This window comes from Sus scrofa, chromosome 4, assembly GCF_054392235.1.
Source record: "Sus scrofa isolate SSC_HxYL_T2T_F1_AM1 chromosome 4, Sscrofa_HxYL_maternal_Yorkshire_Landrace_v2.0, whole genome shotgun sequence".
In the NCBI taxonomy this organism is placed as follows: Eukaryota; Metazoa; Chordata; class Mammalia; order Artiodactyla; family Suidae; genus Sus; species Sus scrofa.
Window position 1 is genome coordinate 36,029,436 of NC_139386.1, and position 25,056 is coordinate 36,054,491.

A 25,056-nucleotide genomic window follows, 5' to 3' on the forward strand; every position below is an offset into this window, starting at 1 on the left:
TTCCATGTAGTCACAGGAGAGTTTAGCTTTTAAGTGTCAAGTATCTGCCCTGTGCTGGGTAAAGAGCTAGGAACGATTATAGTCTAGTGCTACTGATTTTTGTTAGCTTGAGGGCCATTTCTCTTGGAGATTGTACATCATCATTTTATATATTTCACTTTTTTCCAGCTTTATTTTATCTAATCCATCACCAATTTTCTGAACCAGTTACACATTCTAGTGTTGAATGTTATCAGCAGTTTTTTGAATGGTATTGTGTACTTGTTTGTTATTAAACACTGAAATAATTTCTTAAAAGAATGAATCTTATATATATCAAATGGAAGACGCATTTTGTTAGCTAATTTTAATATTAATAATTTTTCATATTTTTCTGTTTTGAAATGATGTTGTAAAAGGTATAACTTGAGACCTAGTCCCTTCTGAATTGTTTTGACACCACTTTTTGAGAAAGCTTGATCTGAAATAGATATTTTCAGCTGAATTTTATCAGTATGGCATAGCATACAACAGCTGAGTAAGAAAACCAAGGTTCAGATTCTGATTCTGTCACCATTTACTATGTAATCTTCTCTGAGCTTTGGTTGTATTGTCTGTTATCATTATAGGTTGACTGGATCGTTTCATCTGTCAAGTAAAGAAATTTTGTTAAAACTGTCTACTATTTTGAGTCTGGATCCGGTTGACCAGTATTAACACACAACCTTAGGAATAGAAAGATCTTTTGTCAGAATTTTCATGTTTATATGGTGAATTGAAAGATCCTTGAAAGCTCGAACTGAAAGAGATATTAGAAGATAATTTCATCTTGTGTACAAGACCCTCTGTTTAATAGACGCACAGACATCTGGAGGTTATTCAGCTAACTGTAGCCTTAAAAGAAGTCTCCTTTTCAGGCCAGAGATATATTTGGTTAAATAGCAAATAGTGATTTTGAGGGATAGAAAAACATTAATGAGTTTCCCCCCCTTCATTTTCCAGTGTATAAGCGATATAAAATTTAATGTCGTCTTGAATCAGTTCTTTTATAATTACCTCTAAAAATCACTATAGAGTGGTAAGATCTGTTACCAAAAAAAAAAAAAAACATTAGCATTTGAAACAGCTGAGATAATTTCAAAATTCAAACTTCAAAGTCATCTTTTTAACATGCTGAAAACCTGTAATAGTAATCTAAAAATTATAGACCCCATAGTCCTACAACTATGGTAAAGTTCAGTTTTTACCTCTTAGAAGATTAGGCTCTGACCAACCAAAGCTAAAAATGTTGGAAAAGCGAAGTATTTTAGTTCAGACCTGATCCTGGTTCTTCAATTTCATAATGTAGGATTCTCTTTGGTGTAGGAGTCTGAAGGACTGCCAGGGGAAAGTAGTCAGCCTGAGCTCCTTGAACATGGGTTAAATTTTATGTTTCTGGTTTAGTTGCACTAAACTTAATACATCCGTCTCTCATTGTGGCTTTTTGGGACAATATGATATTCTGGCATCTATTGGTACTTAGTATTTTATTGTACTTCTATGATTTCTTCTACTTTAGGAATAACCACGAATTTTATGTATCTGACTTTGTTATTTGAAGACAGCTCTGCTTGTACTTACTGTGCTTACACAATGATTGGGAGGAAATAGATGTGTCATGTTGAGGTGTTTTATGTCTTGAAGCTGTTTTCAGTGCTGAGTTTTGTTTTGTTTTGTTTTAAGAAAGCCTTTCAACAAAAACTGCTTACATTCTGGTACCTTGGCATATATGTTAAGGTTTTTTTCAAGCTGAAATATACTAAATTATCTTTCTTTTTCTTTCCTTTCTTTCTTTTTTTTTTTTTTTTTTTTTAACTAGTTGTGGACATCGGATACCCAAGGAGATGAAGCTGAAGCAGGAGAAGGAGGGGAAAATTAACCGGCCTTCCAACTTTTGTCTGCCTCATTCTAAAATTTACACAGTAGACCATTTGTCATCCATGCTGTCCCACAAATAGTTTTTTGTTTACGATTTATGACAGGTTTATGTTACTTCTATTTGAATTTCTATATTTCCCATGTGGTTTTTATGTTTAATATTAGGGGAGTAGAGCCAGTTAACATTTAGGGAGTTATCTGTTTTCATCTTGAGGTGGCCAATATGGGGATGTGGAATTTTTATACAAGTTATAAATGTTTGGCATAGTACTTTTGGTACATTGTGGCTTCACAAGGGCCAGTGTTAAAATTGCTTCCATGTCTAAGCAAAGAAAACTGCCTACATATTGGTTTGTCCTGGTGGGGAATAAAAGGGATAATTGGTTCCAGTCACACATGTAGTCGTGGGTACTTTAAGGTTTGGAGCACTTACAAGGCGTAGTGGAAGTGGATATCCCGTGGATATTACATGTAAAATCATGTATTATCTGTGGGATACTCGGTCTCAATGTGCACACCTTTGACTACAGCTACGGAAGTGTTCCTTGTAGTGGTGACCCAATTTACTCTGGATAAGGGCAGAAACGGTTCACATTCCATTATTTGTAAAGTTACCTGCTGTTTGCTTTCATTATTTTTGCTACACTCATTTTATTTGTATTTAAATGTTGTAGGCAACCTAAGAACAAATGTACAAGTAAAGATGCAGTAAAAATGAATTGCTTGATATCCATTACTTTCATGTATATCAAGCACAGCAGTAAAACAAAAAATCCATGTATTTAACTTTTTTTTAGTTTTTTTTTTTTTTTTTTTTGCTTTTGTGATTTTTTTTTTTTTTTTTGATACTTGCCTAACATGCATGTGCTGTAAAAATAGTTAACAGGGAAATAACTTGAGATGATGGCTAGCTTTGTTTAATGTCTTATGAAATTTTCATGAACAATCCAAGCATAATTGTTAAGAACACGTGTATTAAGTTCATGTAAGTGGAATAAAAGTTTTACGAATGGACTTTTCAACTACTTTCTCTACAGCTTTTCATGTAAATTAGCCTTTGGTTCTAAAACTTCTCTAAAGGAAATTGTACATTTTTGGAAATTTATTCCTTATTCCCTCTTGGCAGCTAATGGGCTTTTACCAAGTTTGAATACAAAGTTTTATCATAACAACAAAATACTACTAATATAACTACTACTGTTCCCAACCATATCCCATACTCCCCTCTCCCCCTGGGGAAAGAAATTTTTTTTTTTTTTTTTTCAGTGGCAGGGGGGATTGATTGAAAATAATGTGTTCCATTTAAAATTTTGGTATATGGCATTTTCTAACTTAGGAAGCCACAATGTTCTTAGCCCATCATGACATTGGGTAGCATTAACTGTAAGTCTCGTGCTTCCAGATCACTTTTGTTGTTAAGAATTTCTTGACGCTCTTATAGCTTGCCTTCAGTTTTGATCCTTTACTCTTTCTATTTGTCAGGTGCACAGGATTACCCCTCTTCAGCCTTCTGTCTTGTCACCAACCATTTCTACTTGGTGGCCATGTACTTGGGGGAAAGGCCGCATGATCTTTCTGGCTCCACTCAGTGTCTGATGATGCCCTGCTTCCTTTGCTTGCATCCCACAAACTATTTCCCTCATCCTCTTCACTGCAGCAAATCTCTCCTTAGTTGATGAGATTGTGTTTATCTCCCTATAAACCCTGCCTACCCTGAATGGTCTGTCATTGTCTTTGCCTTTAAAATCTTCCTCTTCCTTTCTTTAAATAATGATGGGGCTAAGTTATACCCAAAGCTCACCCTGCAGACCATTTCCTCAGTACCTTGCAGAAATCACCAAACAAAAAATACCATTTTAAAAGAGGTGTATTTTTTTTTTTCTTTTAGAATGTAAGCTCCTCAAGAGCAGGGACAATGTTTTCTGTATGTTCTATTGTGCCTAGTACACTGTAAATGCTCAATAAATACTGATGATGGGAGGCAGTGAGTCTTGATGATAAGGGTGAGAAACTGAAATCCCAAATATGGTTTTGTTGCTTGTTTTATTATGACCTCAGTTTAAATTGGGAAATAACAGCCCTTTGGGACAGTTGTCCCAAATATTACATTCAAATAAAAGTGCAATGGAGGCCTTGGGGTCTTTCTTTCAAGGAGAAAAAGATCTATCATGCATTTGGGACAACATAATGCATCTTCACTCACGGCTCTTTTGTTACTGATTTCTCCTGACCCCCAGGCCAAGGACACAAAATAATCATTTTACAGCTACAGAGAATTAAGCTAGGCTGAGGAGATGGGTCTTACTCAAATTATAAAAATAAAACTCTAAAGTTTGTCACATTTGCCTATTTATGTGCCTCAGTCATCGACTAAACTAGTTTGATTCTGAAATAAATTGTGATACTTCATTAATATTAGCTGTTAATGTTTCTACATAGTAGTGCCCAGTAGATAAAGATTTCAACCTGAGATTTTTTTTGCCTTGGGATTTGACTAATAAATTCTTTTATAACATTTCTTAAATTGCCCCAAAATTCAGGCTTCATGTCTGTTTTTGTCAGTGTAATAGTTCCAGGAATTGGGAGACTCCAACGATGTAATGCCTTTGGTGTGTGTGTAGTATTGGAGTTATTAAATGTATAAATCCACCTTAGAGTTGTGCCTTGATAGTGGAGCAGCAATGTGATCAGTTAAAAGGATTCATTTTGCTTCCACTCTGGCCTATGGTCCCAAATGTTCCAGTTAATAATTCTGTTCATTCTTCATGTTTATAAAGATCATCGAAGTGGGGGTGAGAGGTAAAAGAATGGGATGTCACATTACAATAGTAAGTATAGGAGCTCAGTTCTTTTTCCTTGTCTTCCCTAAAAAGTCACCAAACCTGCTATAGCCCAAAGCATATTTTAAAACTAGTGAAGGCCACTTTGTAATCTGCAGTCTTAGATTATTTGTGGTCAGATCACAACTTGATTTAATAATTTGGAAACTCAATTAAGAGAGGTTTAGAAATCTTCAGTTGACTCTGGATACTTATCTAAGAATTTGAGACTTCCCAGCAGTCAGAGCATCATTTAAATGGTTTATTTCTCCACTAGGAGAGAATGGCACTTGGATGAAAGTACATCATAGTCACTGTGTGGGAGTCTGCACTGTGTGAGGAACTGTAACTGGCACTGTATACTCAGAGGTAACACATTTCTTGTAGGGAAAATTCAAAAAAGTTGCTGTATGTATTTTGTCACATACCATACAGGAAGTTAACAGTGGTGGAACTGAAATAACTACAGTCTTAAAATGGAAGGTGACGGCTTAGACTGGGCACTTGGAAAATGAGCCAACTTGCATTTTTTCTAAATGTGAGGTTACATCTATAAGTACTTTTATCTTCTGTGTGACAGGGGTCTTGTTGGTCTATTTTGTTTTTTTGGAAACATTACAACAGGCCTCCAAGAAAACTGATACTCTAGGATGACAAGATGGTATTCAAGAACCTATCTTGGAGTTCCTGTTGTCGCACAGTGGTAGTATCCATAGGGATGTGAGTTGATCCCTGGCCTGGTTCGGTGGGTTAAAGGATCTGCGTTGCTGTGAGCTTAGTGTGGGTCGCAGACACGGCTTGGAGCTGGCGTTGCTGTGGCGTGGTGTAGGCTGTCTGCCTCAGCTCTGATTTAAAAAAAAAAAAAAAAAAAAAAAGCCCTCAGAATTGGGCTCTGTTAATTAATGCTTTTGATTAAATGGGGGAACTTGTTAAAAATGTCTGTTCCCAGCCCCCAGTCTCGGGCTTTTATTTCTTAGTTAAAGCCCAGGGATATGCAGAATAATTTAGTGCCCACACTGCTGATGTCTGTAAGAGGAGAGGGAGTACATAATATTAGGGAAAACAAGGGTGAGCTCCCCCCAAAGCTATTTCTATTATTATTATTATTATTATTTTTTTTTTTTTTTTTGCTGTTTCTTGGGCTGCTCCCGCGGCATATGGAGGTTCCCAGGCTAGGGGTCGAATCGGAGCTGTAGCCACCGGCCTACGCCAGAGCCACAGCAACGCGGGATCCGAGCAGCATCTGCAACCTACACCACAGCTCACGGCAACGCCTGATCGTTAACCCACTGAGCAAGGGCAGGGACCGAACCTGCAACCTCATGGTTCCTAGTCGGATTCGTTAACCACTGCGCCACGACAGGAACTCCCCCAAAGCTATTTCTAAAACGACTGATTTGCAAAACAAAAATTTGTGGGTCTGCTCAGCTGATCATGTTTCCCAAACAGTTTAAACTACCTGTCACCGTAAGTTTTTCACATTAATTATCCTTGTTTAGTTTGGGAGCAAGTACCATTAGAACTCTTACTGTGTCAATCGGAGAAAGGAAATACATTACTTTATGGATTTTTAAAAGAAACACAAACCAAGACCACAATTAAATTACCATCATTTGGTTTGTATAATTTGAAAATCTGACCATATCAGACGTTAGCAATGGTGTGGATGGAGATCACTTTTACATTGTTGAAGGAAGTTTAAGTTAGTACATCCCTTTGGAAAAAATTGGGCATTATCTCGTGGGCATTTCCCGGAGTTCCTGTCGTGGCTCAGTGGTTAACGAATCCGACTAGGAACCATGAGGTTGCGGTTCTATCCCTGGCCTGGCTCAGTGGGTTAAGGATCCGGTGTTGCCGTGAGCTGTGGTGTAGGTCGAAGACGCGGCTCAGATCCCACATTGCTGTGGCTGTGGTGTAGGCTGGCGGCTACAGCTCCGATTCGACCCCTAGCCTGGGAACCTCCATATGCTGAGGGAGCGGCCCAAGAAAACAGCAAAAATACAAATAAATAAGTAAAGTGCTAGGCATTTCCCTCCACCACCTCCATTTCCCTCTAGTGCAGTTATTCTCCCCTCTACCTGCTCAATAGAGAAGAGGAAGGGTGTACGCGTAGACTTCTGTAATCTAATGTGTGACAGAGTGAAGCTAGGCTTGTTGGAAATTCTCAAGAGATAGTGTCTAGCTGGCTATACTAGTGGCAGAGTGAGGAGAATAACTGCACTAGAAATAGCCCGCTCTCTCGGGGTTTGTAGAGGCCAAAATGTGGACATGTTTTCCAGGAGGCCAGGATCAGGACCAGGAATTTGGCCTAAAAGTGTTGCCTGACTAGGATCCCTGAAGTGGAGTCTGAGGGACGTCTAGCAGGAGCTGGTGGAAAGAGGGGTAAGATCTAATTTGTGACTGGTTTCCAAAGAATCGATGCATGACTAAGACAGTTGAGCTCTAACATCTCATGGTCAGAGGAGAGCAAAGCCCAGTCTCCTTTCTCTCGGCTCAGTGAAAAATGACAAGAGTGAGTCTCCAAACAAAGAATCGAAGGATTAGCATACCAAGAGCTTGAGCAAAAGAGCCATCTAAAAGAAACTATTAAAAAAAAAAGTGATGTGATTAAGAAGGTAAAAGAAAGAATAGAAACCAAAATGAAAAAATAAGACACTGAAAAAAAAAAAGAATAGATAGTTATATAATCTGCCAGGTAATTAGAACTAAAACCCAGCTCAATAGACTAAGAAAACATTCCTATCTCCTATTTGATTGTTTTGTTTTCTTTTCTTTCAAGGAACTTTACTTATGGTCTTTTTAGGGCCACACCTGCTGCATATGGAGATTCCCAGGCTAGGAGTCAATCAGACCTGTAGCCACTGGCCTACATGGCTCACAGCAAAACTGGATCCTTAACCCATTGAGCAAGGTCAGGGGTCGAACCTGTGTCCTCATGAATTATTAGTTAGATTCCTTTCAGCTGGGCCACAACAGAAGCACCTCTTTCAAGGAACTTTAAAGCAAAAAACTAACAATGAGGAATTTTACTTTTCCCAGGAAATAAAATCTTTTCTGCCTAATGACACAAAACAGCAACTATTTTTTCCTAAGACTATTCCTTCCCTAAGACTATTCCTTCCCTAAGACTATTCCTTCTCACATTTAACACACCTGCCTCATGAGAAAGTGACGTGACACCTACAGGCCACAGTTTTCTATGTAGTTAGCAATCCCATGAATCACATTCCTTCTAAAGCATCATGAAGCTTACCCTGCAGGTCTACGTTTTGGGTAATCTCTCACATTTGTGCAGCACTTTGAAATTTAAAACCATTTTCATAAGCAGGAACTTCTCACAATCACCCTGTTAGGTTCATGGGGCTGATATTAAGTCTCCCCATTTTGGTATTCAAGAAACTATGGAGATAGTTAACTGGTGTGTCCCAAATCAGATACCTGGGTGTGCCAAGCAAGGCTGGACATGGATTCGAAGGGGAAGAGCAGACCAGGCAAAGCGTGAAGAGAGTAGAAGGTGGAAGGCACATCTGGAGAAACCCTGGGTTTGGCGTGGAAGCAGAGGGCAAAGGGCACGGAAGGGCCGTCTGGGAACAGACCCAAAAGTCATGGCGGCCATTGGATGTTCTGACAGGGAGGGTGACAAATATCCTCCAGCTTCAGAGAGGGAAGGGCGCAGTGTTCTGCGGCGTTAGGCGAGGAAGACAAAAGAATTTATTTCAGCACATTTTGTGCCATGGTTTTTCCCTACCAGGACTTGAGACGTGAGCTGATAAACACTAAGGAGGCTGAGGATGCCTGTGTGTCCAGGTTTATATGTATTGTCATAGAAAACTCCTAAGGTTAGACTATCCTTCAAGACACAAAGGAATTATCAATGCACCCCACACCGCGGGCAGAGGGGTGGGGTCGGTTGAAGCGGGGGGACTAGTTTGCACCCTCTAGCATCTCAAGAATCATGCCACCAAGTGGTTCTACACTTCTCTTGCATGTAAGCCACCATGGTGTGGCTTGATGTGATAAATGGAACTGGCCTGAATGGAAAAGCCCGGATGTGACAGAAGATATCTCTGCCTCTGCTTCTCCCCCACTCTTCTTTCTGTCAGGAGAAGGGGAGGAAAGAAGGGGAGGAAGCCCTGCTTCATGAGGAAATGTCAGGAGAAAGGACTGTTGATTTCCACACTGGAGAAGGGGGGTGCTTCTACCATCACTAGTTTGTTGACCAGTCCTATCTCAGGATTGGAAAAAAATGACCTAGTCCAATGACCATCTGATGTAAGAATCACTATTTATTTATTTATTCATTGATTTAGCCATTGATGAACGTTTGGTGAATTCACGGATGAATTCAGCCTCTATTGAGTAGCTGCTCTGGACCAGATAATGCGCTGGTCACTGGAGAAGCTGAAATAAAAAGCACAGGCCCCATGTCTGATCAGTATTCAAGGACAACTATTGTTAAACAATATAAGGTAATTTAAATAAGAGCCCACAGAGGATGGGTCCTAGGCTTCTACATGCGACATTTTTTTCCAGGGGGTCATTTGGCCTTTGCCTAGACCTTAAAGGACCTGTTACCTCCCTGCCCTTGGAGGCTGTCCCCTGATTTGCAGGAAATTCCCATCTTCAGACAGTCCCTACACGCACAACTGGAAATTGACATCCCTGCAGCTTCTGTTCCATCGGTCCTGGTTCTGGGTAACAGGAAGCAAGGCGACTCCTTGTTATTTAGTCTTTGGAGCCTTTCAGGACATACATCTGGTTGGGCTGGAGGGGGGCATACCCAGTTTGGCTTCCCCTCATTGATTTATTTCGAAAGAACATCTACAGACTAATCCCTGGTCTTCATCTAAGGCTCCAGAGACTTACCTACAGAAACTGAGATTTAGTTACAGCTCCTTAAGTGAGCAATCAGTGTACAGTTTCTCTTTCTTCTTTGTTACACTCTGGCTCCTCATTTCCATCACAGTCTCTTGGGGATCCTCAGAAGGGAATTAACTTCCTTGAATCTTCCATTGCTTAAGATTAGCTGTAGAACTCCACGAAGCAAGAGAACGCAACCCACCCACCCAAAGGGAGCAGCTTCTTCAGGGCTGATCAAGCAGCTCCATGTCTATTACACAGTCTCTTGACAACATATACCATAGAGATGACGAGAACATGAAGGATACTCTCAGAAGTGCCCAAAAGCTTCCAAGAGCGGGCGGCTGCCTTCCCCAGAAGGTGCTACCCAAGCAGGACTTCAGAGAAGGAGGGCACGGCAATGACCAAAGGGGCCCCAGAGACCTTCAAGTTCAACCCCTTCATTTAACAGTTGAGGAAACTGGGAAACCCAGAAGAGAGATGCTTTTTTTCAAGGTCATGCAGCTGGTGTGTGGGAGGAAGAAAGGGTCCAAAGGTGAGATGAGCATTTCCTCCTGAGCCCTGGGATGTACTTTCAGGTACCCTCACCCTGGCCTCTGGCTGTCTTTGTAGGGACAGCTGCCTTCCAGCTCACACATGGAGCCTGGCTGTCTTCAGCTGCCTCTATTTGTTGGTCATATGCCTTCACGTCTAAGGATAGAGTCAAAACCTGCGCTGTCTAACGCAGAAGCCACTTACCACGTATGACTATAAAGAACTTGGTATGTATCTGGTCAAGGCTGAGACGTGCTAGATTTCCAAGGCTTAGCATAAAGAAAGAATGTAAAATATCTCACTGATAAGGCTTTTATCTTGATTATCGGTAGAAATGATAATATTGGGGCATACAGAATTAAAAAGCATTTATTTTAAAACAATTTTACTTTTTAATGTGACTACTAGGAAATTTAAAATAACGTATGTGGCTTGCATTCTATTTCTATTAGACAGGGCTGGTCTGAAAAATAAAAACCATGACTCCCAAACAAATATAAAATGAATGTGAGTCAGGGATTTTTTTTTAAAACTCATGAATTAATGAGAGAAACCATAAGATGTTATGACCAGTACAAAGAACATGTGAGAAGCCAAGATGTTAGGATTTAATGGTGAAATGTAACAACAAAACGTTAGGACAAAATTGCTGCGTTAGATAATGTCCAAAAGGCCATCGCTTTTAAGGGTTATTTTTTTCCACCCAACAAAAGTTATTTGCATCTCTACTGAACAAAATTCATAAATAAACAAGTAACTTCACTGAGCCTGGGAATTTTAATCAAGAGCAATCAATGATATATTCTAAGTGCATTCCACTGGACCAGTGGAATTTGAATACTTCCAAGAGAAGTATAATGCAAATCACATATGTAATTTAAAATTTTCAAGTAGCCACATTAAAAAACAGATGAAATTAATTCTAATAATATATTTTATTTAACCCAATATATACAAAATATTATCACTTCAACAGGTAAGCAATATGAAATTGATTAATAAGCTATGTTACAATATTTTTCCATGCTGTGTCTATGAAGTCGGTGTAGATTTTCGGCTTGCAACACATCTTGGTTCTGACGGAAGCTTCCTTCTGGCCAATGGCAATTGCATTGGGCAGAGCGATTCCAGACACTCTTGTGTTGTCTTTCACCTGCTAAGGTATGAAAAGTTATCTACCATATCTGCCTTGTCTCCAAGTGCTAGTCGTTTTTTCCTACAGTACCCAGAGCTTCATATGAAGAAGGAGGGCTCTGAGGATGTTTGCAATGGAAAAGTTCATGCTCTGGATCTGAGTGTGGGCTGTGGAGCCAGAGAGCTTGGGGTCAAATCCTCTCGAGGTATGGTACCCATTGCATGTAGCACAGTGTCTGCACATAGGAGATGCTCCTTATGGACCTGTGGCCCCTCTGGTGAGGGGGACTCACTCAGATGTGTCATCTGTACACACAGAATGTCAGTGACTCACTCCAACCAGGGTTAAAGTATTGCTGGCTGAGAATCCATTCTCAGAAACTTCCTATGTTCTGGTTGATCGCTCATCCAGAATTCTCTGCAGCCTCCAGTGGGGCTCAAACACTTAACTTCCTCCTTCTCCTGATCCCCAGAAAGACTGAGAAAGGGAAAAGCAGCTTCTAAACTCTCTCAGGCAGATCAAGTCCCCTAAAACCCAAGCAATAGCCAGAAGGGACATCTGTGCTGTCCACTCCACAGGCGGCCCAGAGGTGAAACTCAGCCGGGGCCCTGCCCACAGAGCCCACTCCTCTCTGGGTCTTAGAACTGTTCCTTTGGTAAAGGAGGAGGGGAGGTCACAGGCCACCGATAAGAGAGGGCCACACCCTTCGGTAAAAATGCAGATGCTCGTAATGCTTTTATTTTTATTTTATTTTTTTTTGTCTTTTTGTCCTTTTGTCTTTTTGTTGTTGTTGTTGTTGCTATTTCTTGGGCCGCTCCCGAGGCATATGGAGGTTCCCAGGCTAGGGGTTGAATCAGAGCTGTAGCCACTGGCCTACGCCAGAGCCACAGCAACGCGGGATCCGAGCCGCGTCTGCAACCTACACCACAGCTCACGGCAACGCCTGATCGTTAACCCACTGAGCAAGGGCAGGGATCGAACCCGAAACCTCATGGTTCCTAGTCCGATTCGTTAACCACTGCGCCACAACGGGAACTCCTCGTAATGCTTTTATAATCTAAATAAAGGCAAGCCTGATATTCAGCCATTTCAGCCATTCTAGCTCTTGACAGCCACTTCCTGTTCTGATGGGCTGGTGCTGAGACCTCACCAGTTAAAATGTTATGCAGGGAGTTCCCTGGCAGGCTAGTGATTAGGACTTGTGCTTTCACTGCTGAAACCTGGGTTCATTCCTGCTTCCAGACCCTCCGCCCCCCACCAAAAAAAATTGTTATTCAAGTAGTATTTTCAAATTACCTCTGGATGAAAATGTCCTTTACTGAAACCTCTCAAGATGCCCCCATTAAGCCAAGGTTTCACACAGGCTACTTCCTTGCCCTTTCCATCCCTCTTCTTATGTCTTCTTCATCAGATTCAACAGCATTAGCAAACAAGCCAGCCACTCTTCTGTTGCTTGCCTGCCTCCTGGAAGAGGGAGTTCCCAATACTATGCTTGCTGTCCGCCAAACATCTGACCATCAGTCTAGAGGGTTGTGTATCTGGGATTGAAGAAATGAGCTAGATGAATCAGACTGCTGTTTCTTCTAGAACTTGAACTAATTCTATACATTGTGATCAGGCAGTGATAAAAGAAACAAAAACTAAGCAGAACAAAAACCGTATTAGGAATTTATCTGGATTCTAGGCTTGGAGCCTATGGCAGCCATGTGGAGTCATTCACAAGCTGATGAACCAACAGAGAAACTCATCTACAGGGAAAAAGGCAGAGATGCACAAAGGGAAACAGAAATGAGAGCGTGAGACTGAGAGACCGGGAAGGAGGGAGGAAAGGAGGGGAGAGTGAGAGAGGAGAGGGAGAGGGGTCAAGGAGCATCTCTGTCTCCCTTACTCTTTCTGGTGTCCTGTTCCAGATCCATGGTCGTGGGCTACACAGTTCATTTCCTGGCTTGGGTTCCAGGAGGTCTCTCAATCCCTAGTTTGAAGAGATTTCTATTCCTTGAAGTCTTCGAGATTCAGATTGAATCCCTCCTCATGCAAAGACCCCCCCTCCCAACTGTCACTACCCTGGCTGTCCCCTCTCTTGGTTCAAGACTCCTCCAAGCCAGGGGCTTTTTCTCTGTTTCTTTGGATTCTCAGCACCCAGCACAGAGCTCACTAAGTATCTGTTGCGCCGCATATGATTGTTGATGGAGAGAATGAATTATACCTAAGCATTTTCAATCTCCAGTAAAAATTCCTTTTCTTTGCATGGCTTTTAGAGTTTATAAAGCATGCTCATCCCCAGGCTTCTAGCTTATCAACCAAACTCTGTTTGTATTCTTCTATATGATAGAGTTAGAACTGGCTGCTGCAGGGGGAAGGAGGGCTTCTGGGCTGCCTCTCATGTAACAGAAGTGGGCAGTAGAGAAATTCAGGGGCTTGCCTGACATCACATAGTTGGTGACAGGACTGGGACTGCAAGTTGGTCTCCTGATCCCAAATCAGGGTATTTTCTGTCCTCACAATCTGAATCCTTGCATTGATCTCAGCTAGATGACATGGGTTGTGATGATCGCCCTAAATGCTAAGACAATCCTTGAAGAAGGCTTTTTAAGTCCCAGCTCTGAAAACCCTCACCTTGCTCCCAGGACTGACTGTGCAGTGATTCTAGAGCAAGGTTTTAAGGGACATTAGCTCTCTTGAAACTAGGGCGGCACTGTCCTCTCAAAGCAGCACTCCTCTCCTTGGTTGCTCTCCCCGGCTGTAAGCCCCCCATGAAACCTTAGTGGTCAGGTCTCTGAGCTCCATGGTGGCCCCACTCCTCTTCCCACAATTCCTCCTCAAATCACCCATCTCGTTGCCCAGGAAGTCTCAAGGATCCCCACCAACTCACCATTTCTTGGTACCACCGAGAGGGCTAAGGGAAACATGCAAACTTCCTCCTTCCCAGCTCCTATGAGCCTGTCCCCCTAAAGCATTACCACGTGGGCTGTCTAGTCCTCCAAATGTTACCCTTGATTCAATACGCTCCTGATAAGAGAACAGTTCTCTACACAAGTTTAAGTGGAATCCCTGAAATCTAAATGCTCACATTTGTGGATTTTTCTCCCCCTACATAGAAGATAGACTACTGGGAATATACCTATTAAACTAGGTACAATCCAGTTACCGATATGATTGAAACCATTTTAGCATTTTGGAAATGCTATCAAGTTTGTCAAAGAAAATGGCTTATTCTCTTATTCTGCACGAAGTCCTTGGTGACAGGCCAGCATGTATCATTTTTAACAAATGCAAAATATTCCTTGAAGCTCTCTCTGGGGGGCGGGGAAGCCCCCAGATTATGAGAAATACTTTTTTATGCTCCTTCATTTTTTTTCCTGATGTGAAATTCACATAACATGATGTTAAGTTATAGTGAACAATTGAGTGGCATTTACCACATTCACGATGTTGGGCAAAGACCATTTCTATCTAGTTCCAAAGCATTTTCATCACCCCAAAAGGAAATAACATATTCACTAAGCAGTTGCTTTCACTTCCTTCTCTCTCTAGCCCCTGGCAACCACCAATCTGCTTTTTGTCTCTATGGATTTCCCTCTTCTGGCTATTTCATACACATGGATTTTGGAATATGTGACTTTTTCTACCTGGCTTCTTTCACCAGGCATGGTGTTTTCAAGGTTCATCCATGCAGTAGTAGGTATCAGTACCTCACTTTTTTTTTTGGCTGTGCCCAGGGCATACTAAAATTCCCAGGCCAGGGATCGCCTGTGCCAGAGCAGTGAGAACATCAGGTCCTTAACCTGCTAGGCCACCAGGGAACTCCCAGGAATTCATTTTTCTAGCTGACTAATTTTCCATTTTATGTGTATATGGACAGTTTAAACCTCTCAGCCTGACCTCCCCTTCTGCCCTTTCCCATCTAGAGCTGTGCCATCCACCACTATTTAACTGCTTCTGGTTGACATAATATTTCAGATCCCATCACAGCTCTGTGCCTTTGCATATACTGTTCCTTTGCCTGGAACGTCCTCCTCGTTTTTCTCCTCGGCAAACACCCATTTATCCTTCAAGTCTTAGCTCCTCTGTGAAGGCTTCCTAATGCCCCCACATAGAACTAAGAACTCATCCCTGGAGGTTGACCCCTAGCCTGGGAACTTCCATACCCCACAAGTGCGGCCCTAAAAAGACAAAAGACTAAAAAACAAAAACAAAAAACAAAAAACAAAAAAAACCCCTCCTCGCTGTGGGTCCCCGTGGTGCCTGCAGTGCTGCAGCTAGAGACTTCGCCTTCCTATCTTGGCATCTCCAGCACCCAGCCCTTAGCCAGCAATACGTGTTCCGCAAGGCAGCTGCACCCTCAACCCCAGCCCCTCTAGCCAGCCCCTGGACCAGGATCCAGATACACAGCAGGTCATGGGGCCCCAGGCCAAATGAGGCAATTCTGAAAGGCCCGCGGTATCTGGGAGCAGGTTAGAGTTCTCCAGTTCTCTTTTGCTGGGATCCCAGTTTTATATAGTCTTTTTCTATAAGGACATAAGTCTCTGCAGAACTTTGTACATCATGCTTTGGTTCATTCCTTTCCCTTTGCCCTTGTTTCTCCTGTACTTATTTTATCTTCTCGTTTTCCTACCCCTGAGTAGACACAGGGACCATGGTGCAGGATGGGAGAAGGACAGAGGGAAGGGGCAGAAGGAGGAACAAAAATCATACATTTTGTTTGTTTGTTTTCTTGTATTCCCCCCTACGAACAAGTGCCCCGAAGCCATCAGGTGTTTTACTCAAGGGCTGTAACCTTTCACGAGAATTTTCCTGATGCGGGGCAATGGTTGCATGTCACAGTTTCAGGTGGTTTAGCTATTGAGTCAGAATGAGTCGGTGTGTGTGCACGTGGAGGAGCCAGCAGGCACTGAGGAAAGAGTATCTGAGAAACTCCTGGAGGAAATCATAGGCCAAACACTCTGACATAAACGACAGCAACATCTTCTCAGATCCACCTATCAGAGTATTGACAATAAAAAGAAAAATAAACAAATGGGATCTAATCAAACTTCAAAGTTTCTGCACAGCAAAGGAAACCCTAAACAACACAAAAAGACAACCCACAGAATGGGAGAAAATCGTTGCCAGTGAATCAACTGACAAGGGATTAATCTCCAAAATTTATCAACAACTTCTGCAGCTCTATACCAAAAAAACAAACAAGCCTATCAAAAAATGGGCTGAAGATCTAAACAGACAGTTCTCCAAAGAAGACATACAGATGGCCAAGAAACACATGAAAAGATGTTCAACGTCACTCATGATTAGAGAGATCCAAATCAAAACCACGATGAGGTACCACCTTACACCAGCCAGAATGGCCATCATCCAAAAGTCTACAAACAGTAAGTGCTGGAGAGGGTGTGGAGAAAAAGGAACCTTAGCACACTGTTGGTGGGATTGTAAATTGGTACAACCACTGTGGAAAGCAGTATGGAGATTCCTCAGAAAACTAAACATAGAACTACCGTTTGATCCAGCAATCCCACTCCTGGGCATCTATCCAGAGAAAACCATGACTTGCAAAGACACATGTACTGCAGTGTTCATTGCAGCACTATTTACAATAGCCAAGACATGGAAAGAACCTAAATGTCCATCGACAGAGGAGTGGATCCAGAAGATGTGGTACATATACACAATGGAATATTACTCAGCCATTAAAACGAATGAAATACCATCATTTTTTGCAAATGGATGGACCTAGAAACTATCATGCTAAGTGAAGTCAGCCATACAATGGGACACCAACATCAAATGCTTTCACTGATATGTGGAGTCTGAAAAAAGGACAGATGGAACTTCTTTGCAGAATAGATGCTGACTCACAGACATTGAAAACTTATGGTCTCAAAAGGAGACAGTTTGGGGGGTGGGGAGATGTGCCTGGGCTGTGGGATGGAAATTCTTTGAAAACAGATTGTGATGATCATTGTACAACTATAAATGTAATAAATTCATTTGAGTAATTAAAAAAAATGGAAAAAAAAGTATCTGAGAAACTTGCAGACAAAATTTATTCCGGGAGTTCCTGTCGTGGTGCAGCGGAAACGAATCTGACTAGGAACCACGAGGTTTTGGGTTTGATCCCTGGCTTCGCTCAGTGGGTTAAGGATCTGGTGTTGCCGTGAGCTGTGGTGTAGGTTGCAGACTCGGCTCGGATCTGGCGTTGCTGTGGCTGTGTTGTAGGCTAGCAGCTGCCGATCTGATTTGACCCCTAGCCTGGGAACCTCCATATGCTGCATGTGCAGCCCTAAAAAGCAAAAAAAAAAAAAAAAAAAAAAAAAAAAAAAATTATTCCAGAAAAGCTGAACAGCACTGATCTCCCTACCAGGGTCCCTGCTCCCTGCTAGGGGAATACTCAGCCCTCCTACTGTTCTCATCTAGCTGGGGGCCTCGGTATGATTGTAAGGAATCCTATTCCTCGAGCTTGTCTCAGGCAGAGTGAGAAGATCAGAACTTCTGAAAAGCATTGTGTTTCTGTGACATCCCTTCATTCATTGATTCTTCTATTTATTCAACAAATATCAACTTATGGAGTTCTGCTGTGGCTCAGCCAGTTAAGAACCTGACATAATGTCCATGAGGTTGTGGGTTTGATCCTTCACCTTGCTCAGTGGGTTAAGTATCCAGTGTTGCCGGGAGCTGTGATGTGGGTCGCAGACACGGCTCAGATCTGGCGTTTCTGTGGCTGTGGTATGGGCGGGCGGCTATAGCTCCCATTTGACTGCTAGTCTGGGAACCACCCTAAAAAGACAAAACAACAAAAAAACAAACAAACAAAAAAACCCCAAACAAAACCAATATCAACTGAGAACCTTACACACCCAGGGCAGTATTCTGGGCTACAAACTTTCATAATGAATCACAGAGACTTACCCATGTGAAGAGGGCCCAGAGTCAGTGCAGAAAAAGGAAAGCCAGGTCTGTCATAAAGGCTCTGTTACAAGTTAAATTTTGTCCTTCAAAAAGGAGCTGAGGTCCTAAGCCTGTATGTGTACCTGTGAATGTGACCTTATTTGATAATAGAGACTTTTTTGGTTTTCTTTTCATTCTTTTTCTTTTTAGAGCCACACCTGCAGCATAGTTCCCGGGCTAGGGGTTCAATCGGAGCTGCAGCTCCAGGCCTCCACCACAGCCATGGTAACACCAGATCCGAGCTGCATCTGCAAACTATGCCACAGCTTTTGGCAACATTTGATCCTTAGCCTACTGAGCCAAACAGGAACTTGGAGATTTTTTTTTCCTGCTTCCTTTTTCCCCAGCTTTACTGAAAGATACTTGACATATAACTGCGTCAGTGTAAGTTGTACAGCATGTCGATCTGATACACTTATGACTTGCAAACTGAGGAAATAGGATCTTTTCAATCCTTATTTGGACAGTTATTTGGAAACAGGCTCATCAAAGGGATAATCAAAATGAGGTCATTACAGTGGGTTCTAATCCAGTACGACTGATGGCCCTACAGCAAGGAGAACTGCACACATGGAGACAGACCCCCCCCCACCCCCCCAGCACGGAGGATGCCATGTGATGGTGAAGGCAGGTGTTGTGATAGTGGGCCTATAAGCCAAGAAACACCAAAGACTGCCAGCAAACCACCAGCAGCAAGGACGGGGAACGGGCCCCCAGCCTTCTGCAGAATCCTCAGAAGGAACCACCGTCCTGACACTTGGAGCCCCAACTGCTGGCCTCCAGGACTGAGACAATAGACCTCTGTGGTCTAAGCCGTGCAGACTATGGTACAATTGACCCTTGAATAACATGGGTTTGAACTGCATGAGTCCACTTCTAGGTGGATTTGTTTCTTCAGTAAGTACAGTGGGTTGAATCCGTGGCTACAGAACGGCAGGTGCAGAGGCTGCTCTGGGATTTTGGTCTTGGACTCAATCGCCCTTTTACACTGAGGGTCAACTGTACTTGGTTGTATCAGCTCCAGCAAATTAGTAGAGGCTCCGACTGGAGGTGGACAAAACTGAGCAGATCAGAAAGGGGATGGACAGGGAGTGCCCATCGTGGCTCAGTGGTTAATGAACCTGACAAGCATCCATGAAGATGCAGGTTCCACCCCCAGCTTAGTGAGTTAAGGATCCGGCGTTGCTGTGAGCTGTGGTCTAGGCATGGCTGGGATCTGGCGTTGCTGTGGCTGTGGTGTAGGCCAGTGGCTACAGCTCCGATTTGACCCCTAGCCTGGGAACCTCCATATGCTGTGGGGGCGGCCCTAAAAAGACAAAAAAAAAAAAAAAAAAAAAAAAAGAAGAAGAAGAAGAAGAAGAAAAAGAAGAAGGGATGGACGCTGCTTGGGAAATGCCCAGAGTCCTAGAGGAGCCAGCAGGGCTTCACACATTAAGAGCATCACCAGGTCAGCCTGTGATTCTGGCCAAGGCCTCCTGCTGCTTCCAGACCTGGTCAGGGAGAATCATGGACCCTCTGAAATCCAGAATTTCTTCACTATCTCTGCACAGGGGCCTTAAGCATCTCTAAAGACCAGAGAGGGGCCTTCACTTTATGGGGGGCAGGATCCATTTAAACTGCTGTCAGCTTGTCTTGCAGCTGTCAGCTCGGGCCAGGGCATCATATATTTCCCATCAATAATTCCGCTGTTTCAGGAATAGAGGCTCCAGGGCTTCTCTGGGGAGCCAGTGAGTACCATTCATTATTCAGCTCCAGCCTGGCTGCCTTCCCTATTACTCCTTCTCCCTTCCTCCCTCTGCCCTTAGTTTTCATCTTCTATCCTTTCTCCGAGTCTACTCCCCATCAGCCGGCGTGGATGCCTTCCAGATCTGGCGGAGGTTCCCATATCTGTGTGCTGCTGTCCCACCCATGCAGGGGTGCAAAAGTCTAAGAGCAAAGATGTAGCTCAGGAGTCTTCTAATTCCTCATCATGCTTTAAAAGGCCTTTTTTGTGTATAGGAACATTTATAAGTTTTTGTGGTTTGTGGCTCTTTCCTCCCCACACCCAAGATCCTTGTGAATTGTTCAAACAGGGCCTCTTGGCCAAGAATGTGGGGAGAAGGACAGCAGTACCCCTGAGGACTCCTTTGCATGCATCCATGGCCTGGGAGCTTCTGGTTTTGTGAGCCAGCAGGGTGCATGGCTGTGTAGCGGCCACTGGAGGACGTGAGCAGCCCCAGGCTGGCTGTTTCCCACCTGGCCCCTTGGGCAGGATGTGACTTTTTTTTTCTTTTTATGCACCCACAGTGTATGAGTTTCCCAGGCTAGAGGTCGAATCTGAGCTACAGTTGCCAGCTGGCCTACACCACAGCCACAGCCATGCCGGATCCTTAACCCACTGAGCAAGGCCAGGGATTGAACCCACGTTCTCATGGATACTAGTCGGGTTCGCTTCCAGCAAGCCTCGATGTGAACTCTCCAGGATGAGCCTTTGTTTTGGGGGGTGGGGACCAGCACTGAAGGAACTGGCTTCACCAAAGATTTAATGAGACTCAGGGCTCATTTTACACTAGGGATTAGTGGCTGTGACAGCACCTGGGACAGCATCTGTGACAAGGCCATTGGCAGTGGCCATGGTGAGACAGCTTTCAGTGGCATCTCGGGCCAATGAAATGGAAATGAATGGGATTTGGAGGAGTAACATGGGACACTCCATGGTCACTGCCTCCAACAGACAGTCTGATTTGAAGGCACATATGAGCTCCTAGAAGTAACTGGAGTAACTGAACAGAGACTGGGGACAAGGTCTAAGGGCTTCAGTCCAGTGGCTGGGCGCTCAGGGCCAGTGTATTTTGGTGGTTTTTGTTTTTGTTTTTGTATTTTTTTTGTCTTTTGAGGGCTGCTCCCACGGTATCTGGAGGTTCCCAGGCCAGGGGTCTAATCAGAGCTGTTGCCACTGGCCTAGGCCAGAGTCACAGAAACAACAGATCCAAGCCACATCTGTGACCTACACCACAGCTCACAGCAACCCAGGATCCTAACCCACTGAGCGAGGCCAGGGATCGAACCTGCAACTTCATGGTCCCTAGTCAGATTCGTTTCTGCTGTGCCACGACGGGAACTCCAGGGCCAGTGTATTTTGGAGACCGATGTTCATCTGCTCTTTGGAACTTGTAGCCTGTGGAAGCCTGAAACGTGTGACTTGGATCCTAAATACACAGTGACCAACAAAACAATTGACAGTCACTTTCAGATAATTATCATTCAGTGTTCTGGTGATCTGCAGCTAGGAAACAAAATGTCCCAATGTTTAATGGCTTAAAACAACCATTTTTGTTTTGCTCCTGATCTTGTAGCTCAGAAACTTGAGGAGAGGTCACTCAATAGTTTATGTCTGTTCTACCCAGCGTTGTTGGGGGCAGCTGGAGGCCCCTCTCTGGAGAGGGATTTTTGCTCACATGTCTGGCCTGTCCAGTGCTCCTTGGTCTCTTTCTCCTCATGCAGCATCTCAATCTCCAGGTCCTACGCAGGCGGCTTGACCTTCCTACAGAATGGTGGTCTCAGGCAGCGGCATTTCTTACAGTGGTGACTGGCTCCCCCAAGGCAGAATGTAGAGGATGTAGCCCAGGCCAATTAAGGGCTACGAGAACCGGCGCTGGGCGAGTTCCCTTGTAGTGCAGCGGGTTAAGGATCCAGCATGGTCACTGCTGTTGCTCAGGCTGCAGCTATGGCACTGCACTGGCCCCGAACTTCCACATGCCATGGGTGTGGCCAACAAATGAAAAATACAAGAAATTTAAAAAAATAAAAGAAATGGCACTGGGTCTTTTCCACCACGTTAATTTTTTTTTTTTTTTTTTTTTTTTTTTGCCACACCTTGCCCTTGGCATGCGGAAGTTTCCAGGCTAGGGATCTCACCCAAGCCACAGCAGTGACAATGCAGGATCCTTAACCCACTGAGCCGCCAGGGAACTCCTTCACTGTATGATATTGAGCAAAGAAAGCACGGAGTCCTTTCAGGCTAAAGGAGTGGAGAAATAGACCCCACCACTTGATGAAGGATGGCAAATTCTCATTGCGGAAGACTACGTGGAATGATACGGCCATCTTTGGAAATTCAACCTGCCACACTCAACGTTCTGTGTGAATGCGTAGTTAGAACTAACGGGTGAAAAATCAGAGTTGTCCCTATAATCTTACAAATACTCAATACACAGGTCTCATGTCACCCAGCACATATTAATCCAACAGTCTTATTCACCTCAGATGCCTTGGAGCATGTCACCATCAGCGGTGGAAAGGACAGCCGTGATGTATTCCTTCATTGCCTTAGGGCTGTGAAAGAGAGTGTCACAAACATGACGTCCCCTAGACAAGGTCACTAAATAATAATTTGTGGAAAGCTTGCAATTCTTACTGAATTTACTAGTGTAGTAATTGCATTGAGTCTATGATAAGGTCAAGTTATACAAGATATATTTCCAAGTTCCTAAACAAATGAATTGACTTTAGAGGCAATATGGGGTAGGATTAGGAGCATGGGCTTTGGAGTCAGATGAAACTGCGTTCTCATCCCGGCTCTGCCACTGATTGACCATGCGACCTGAGGGGAAGAGTCTTAACCTTTCCCAGTCTCAAAGCACTTATATTTTAAGATTGGGATCACATGTTACCATTAATCACTGCTGTGTAGCAACTTCCCCAAAATATTGACTTAGAAGAGCAATTTCTTTCTCCATTCTTCTATGCACCAGAGGCATGCAGAAGTTCCAGGGCCAAGGATTGGAACCCATGCCACAGCAGAGATGATGCCGGATCCTTAACTTGATAGGCCACCAGGGAACTCCCAGCAATTGATTTCTTACAATTCTGTGGGTAAGGTATTCATGAAAGTCTCAGCTGGGCGGTTTCTCTGCATCATGAGGCATCAGCTGGAGTCACTCTCACGGCTGCCTTTAGCTTGCCATTTCACTCAGCAGGAAGATGCAAGAAGGCTTCACTCACACGTGGAGTGCCTCAGTGTTCCTCCCAGGAGCCCCTCTCTACACACGGTCTCTCATTGTTCAGTAATCCAGCCCAAGCTTCTCTACAATGTGGATACTGGCTTCTTCTGAGTGAGAATAGAAGTTGCCAGTCCTCTTAAAAATTAAACCTTAGAATTCCCTGGTGGCTCACCAGGTTAAGAATCCAGCATTGTCACTGCTGGGGCATGGGTTCAATCCCTGGCCCAGGAACTTCTACATGTCAGGGGCATGACCCCCCCCCCCAAAAAAGTTAGACCCCAAACCTGCAGAGTGTCCTTTCCATCTCAGTGTATTGGTCAAAGCAAGTCACATGGCAGTCCCAGGTGCCAGGGGAGGGGCAATGTCCTCCAATTCTTGATGGGAGGAGGGATATGTGCCACAGGGAAGAGAGGACTGGGTGGCAGCTATCTTCAGAGACTGTCTACCACATCAGGGTCAAATGAGTGTGTAAAATGCATAGCACAGCATCTGGTATCCAAAGTATTTATTAATAAATAATTTTTAAGTGTGTGATAAACATTTTGTCTCAAAATGTTTTACATCCACTTAAGAAAATTATCAGTGAGTTCCCATTATGGCTCGGCAGTAAACAAACCCAACCAGTATCCATGAAGACATGGGTTCGATCCCTGGTCTCATGGTTGCCGTGAGCTGTGGTGTAGGTCACAGGCTCATCTTGGATCCCATGTTGCTGTGGCTGTGGCATAGGTCAGCAGCTGCAGCTCTAATTTGACCCCTAGCCTGGGAACTTCCATATGCCACGTATGCTGTCCTAAGAAGAAAAACAATAAAAATTTAAGAAAAGACAGTCTATTCAATGTTTCTTTCCTTTTCCTTACATTTTCACCCCCTCCAACTGCAACCCCCAAAGCAAAACAATAACCCAATATGACACTCGTAGATACTCATAGAAATCCCTTTCCTTGGAGTTCCTGTTGTAGCACAGCAGAAATGAATCCGACTAGGAACCATGAGGTTGCGGGTTCGATCCCTGGCCTTGCTCAGTGGGTTAAGGATCTGGCATTGCCATGAGCTGTGGTGTAGGTCACAGACGTGGCTTGGATCTGGGATGGCTGTGGCTGTGGCGTAGGCCAGCAGCTGTAGCTCCGATTAGACCCCTAGCCTGGCAACCTCCATATGCCATGGGTGAGGACCTAAAAAAGGACAAAAGACAGAAAAAAAAAAGAAAGAAAGAAAGAAAGAAAGCCCTTTCCTTTGTACTGGCTGTTACTTAGCTTCGATTTTTCCTTAGGAAGGATGTCAGGTGGGATGAAAGGACATTAAGCAATTAGGACACTAAAGAGGTTATTTGGGTTTAAATTGGGCATTTTCCACTCAGGCTCCCCTTGGAGGGATTTTAACCATTCCCTATTTCCCAGGCCTGCATGACCTCGTGGGGAGAGAGCTGTGTACAACTTAAAAATATCCTCAGTGTTCTTGGGAAAGGTTGCTTAATAATTAGCCAACTACCTAAATTTCCCTTTAATCTCTGTAATTACCTTTCTGTAACCGGGAGAAGAGGGCTGGTAACCAAACAAGTCCAGCAGGTGTTAGAAGGAAGGTTAGAAGGAGAAGGGAAAATTAGCCAATGGGAGGGAGGCAGAGAGGCAGAGCCAATCAGGGGCTAAATGCAGCCCAGCCCTCGGGGGGCGGGGCCAGATGGAGGCCTGCAGGGAGCAGCGATGTTGAGAAGGAATTTTATCCTTCTACCAAAAAGTTCTCCAGAAAACCTTCCTGCCTTAGTAGTGGACCGTGCAGAAAATGATGGAGTCACTAATGGTTGACTCACTCTTAGAAAACCAAATCAGCCTGCAATTACCCTCTTATTTGTGAGCTCATTGGAATCATGGCTTCCACCTCCAGACAA

General features: G+C 43.6%; 2 protein-coding genes across 6 annotated transcripts in view; both read left to right on the plus strand.

The window, feature by feature from the left end:
- Positions 1-4,026, plus strand: part of YWHAZ (tyrosine 3-monooxygenase/tryptophan 5-monooxygenase activation protein zeta) — a 33,022-nt gene extending 28,996 nt beyond the window's left edge. For 4 of the 5 annotated variants that reach the window (XR_014842874.1, XM_005662949.3, XM_021088757.2 and 1 more), the window contains exon 6: positions 1,838-4,026. Coding sequence is in view for 4 of the 5 variants with exons in the window: in XM_005662949.3 (XP_005663006.1) it covers positions 1,838-1,897 (60 nt within the window). In the remaining variant the exon portion in view is untranslated. 5 annotated transcript variants of the gene reach the window in all.
- Positions 1-25,056, plus strand: part of RNF19A (ring finger protein 19A, RBR E3 ubiquitin protein ligase) — a 1,069,816-nt gene that overhangs the window by 351,351 nt on the left and 693,409 nt on the right. The window lies entirely within an intron of this gene.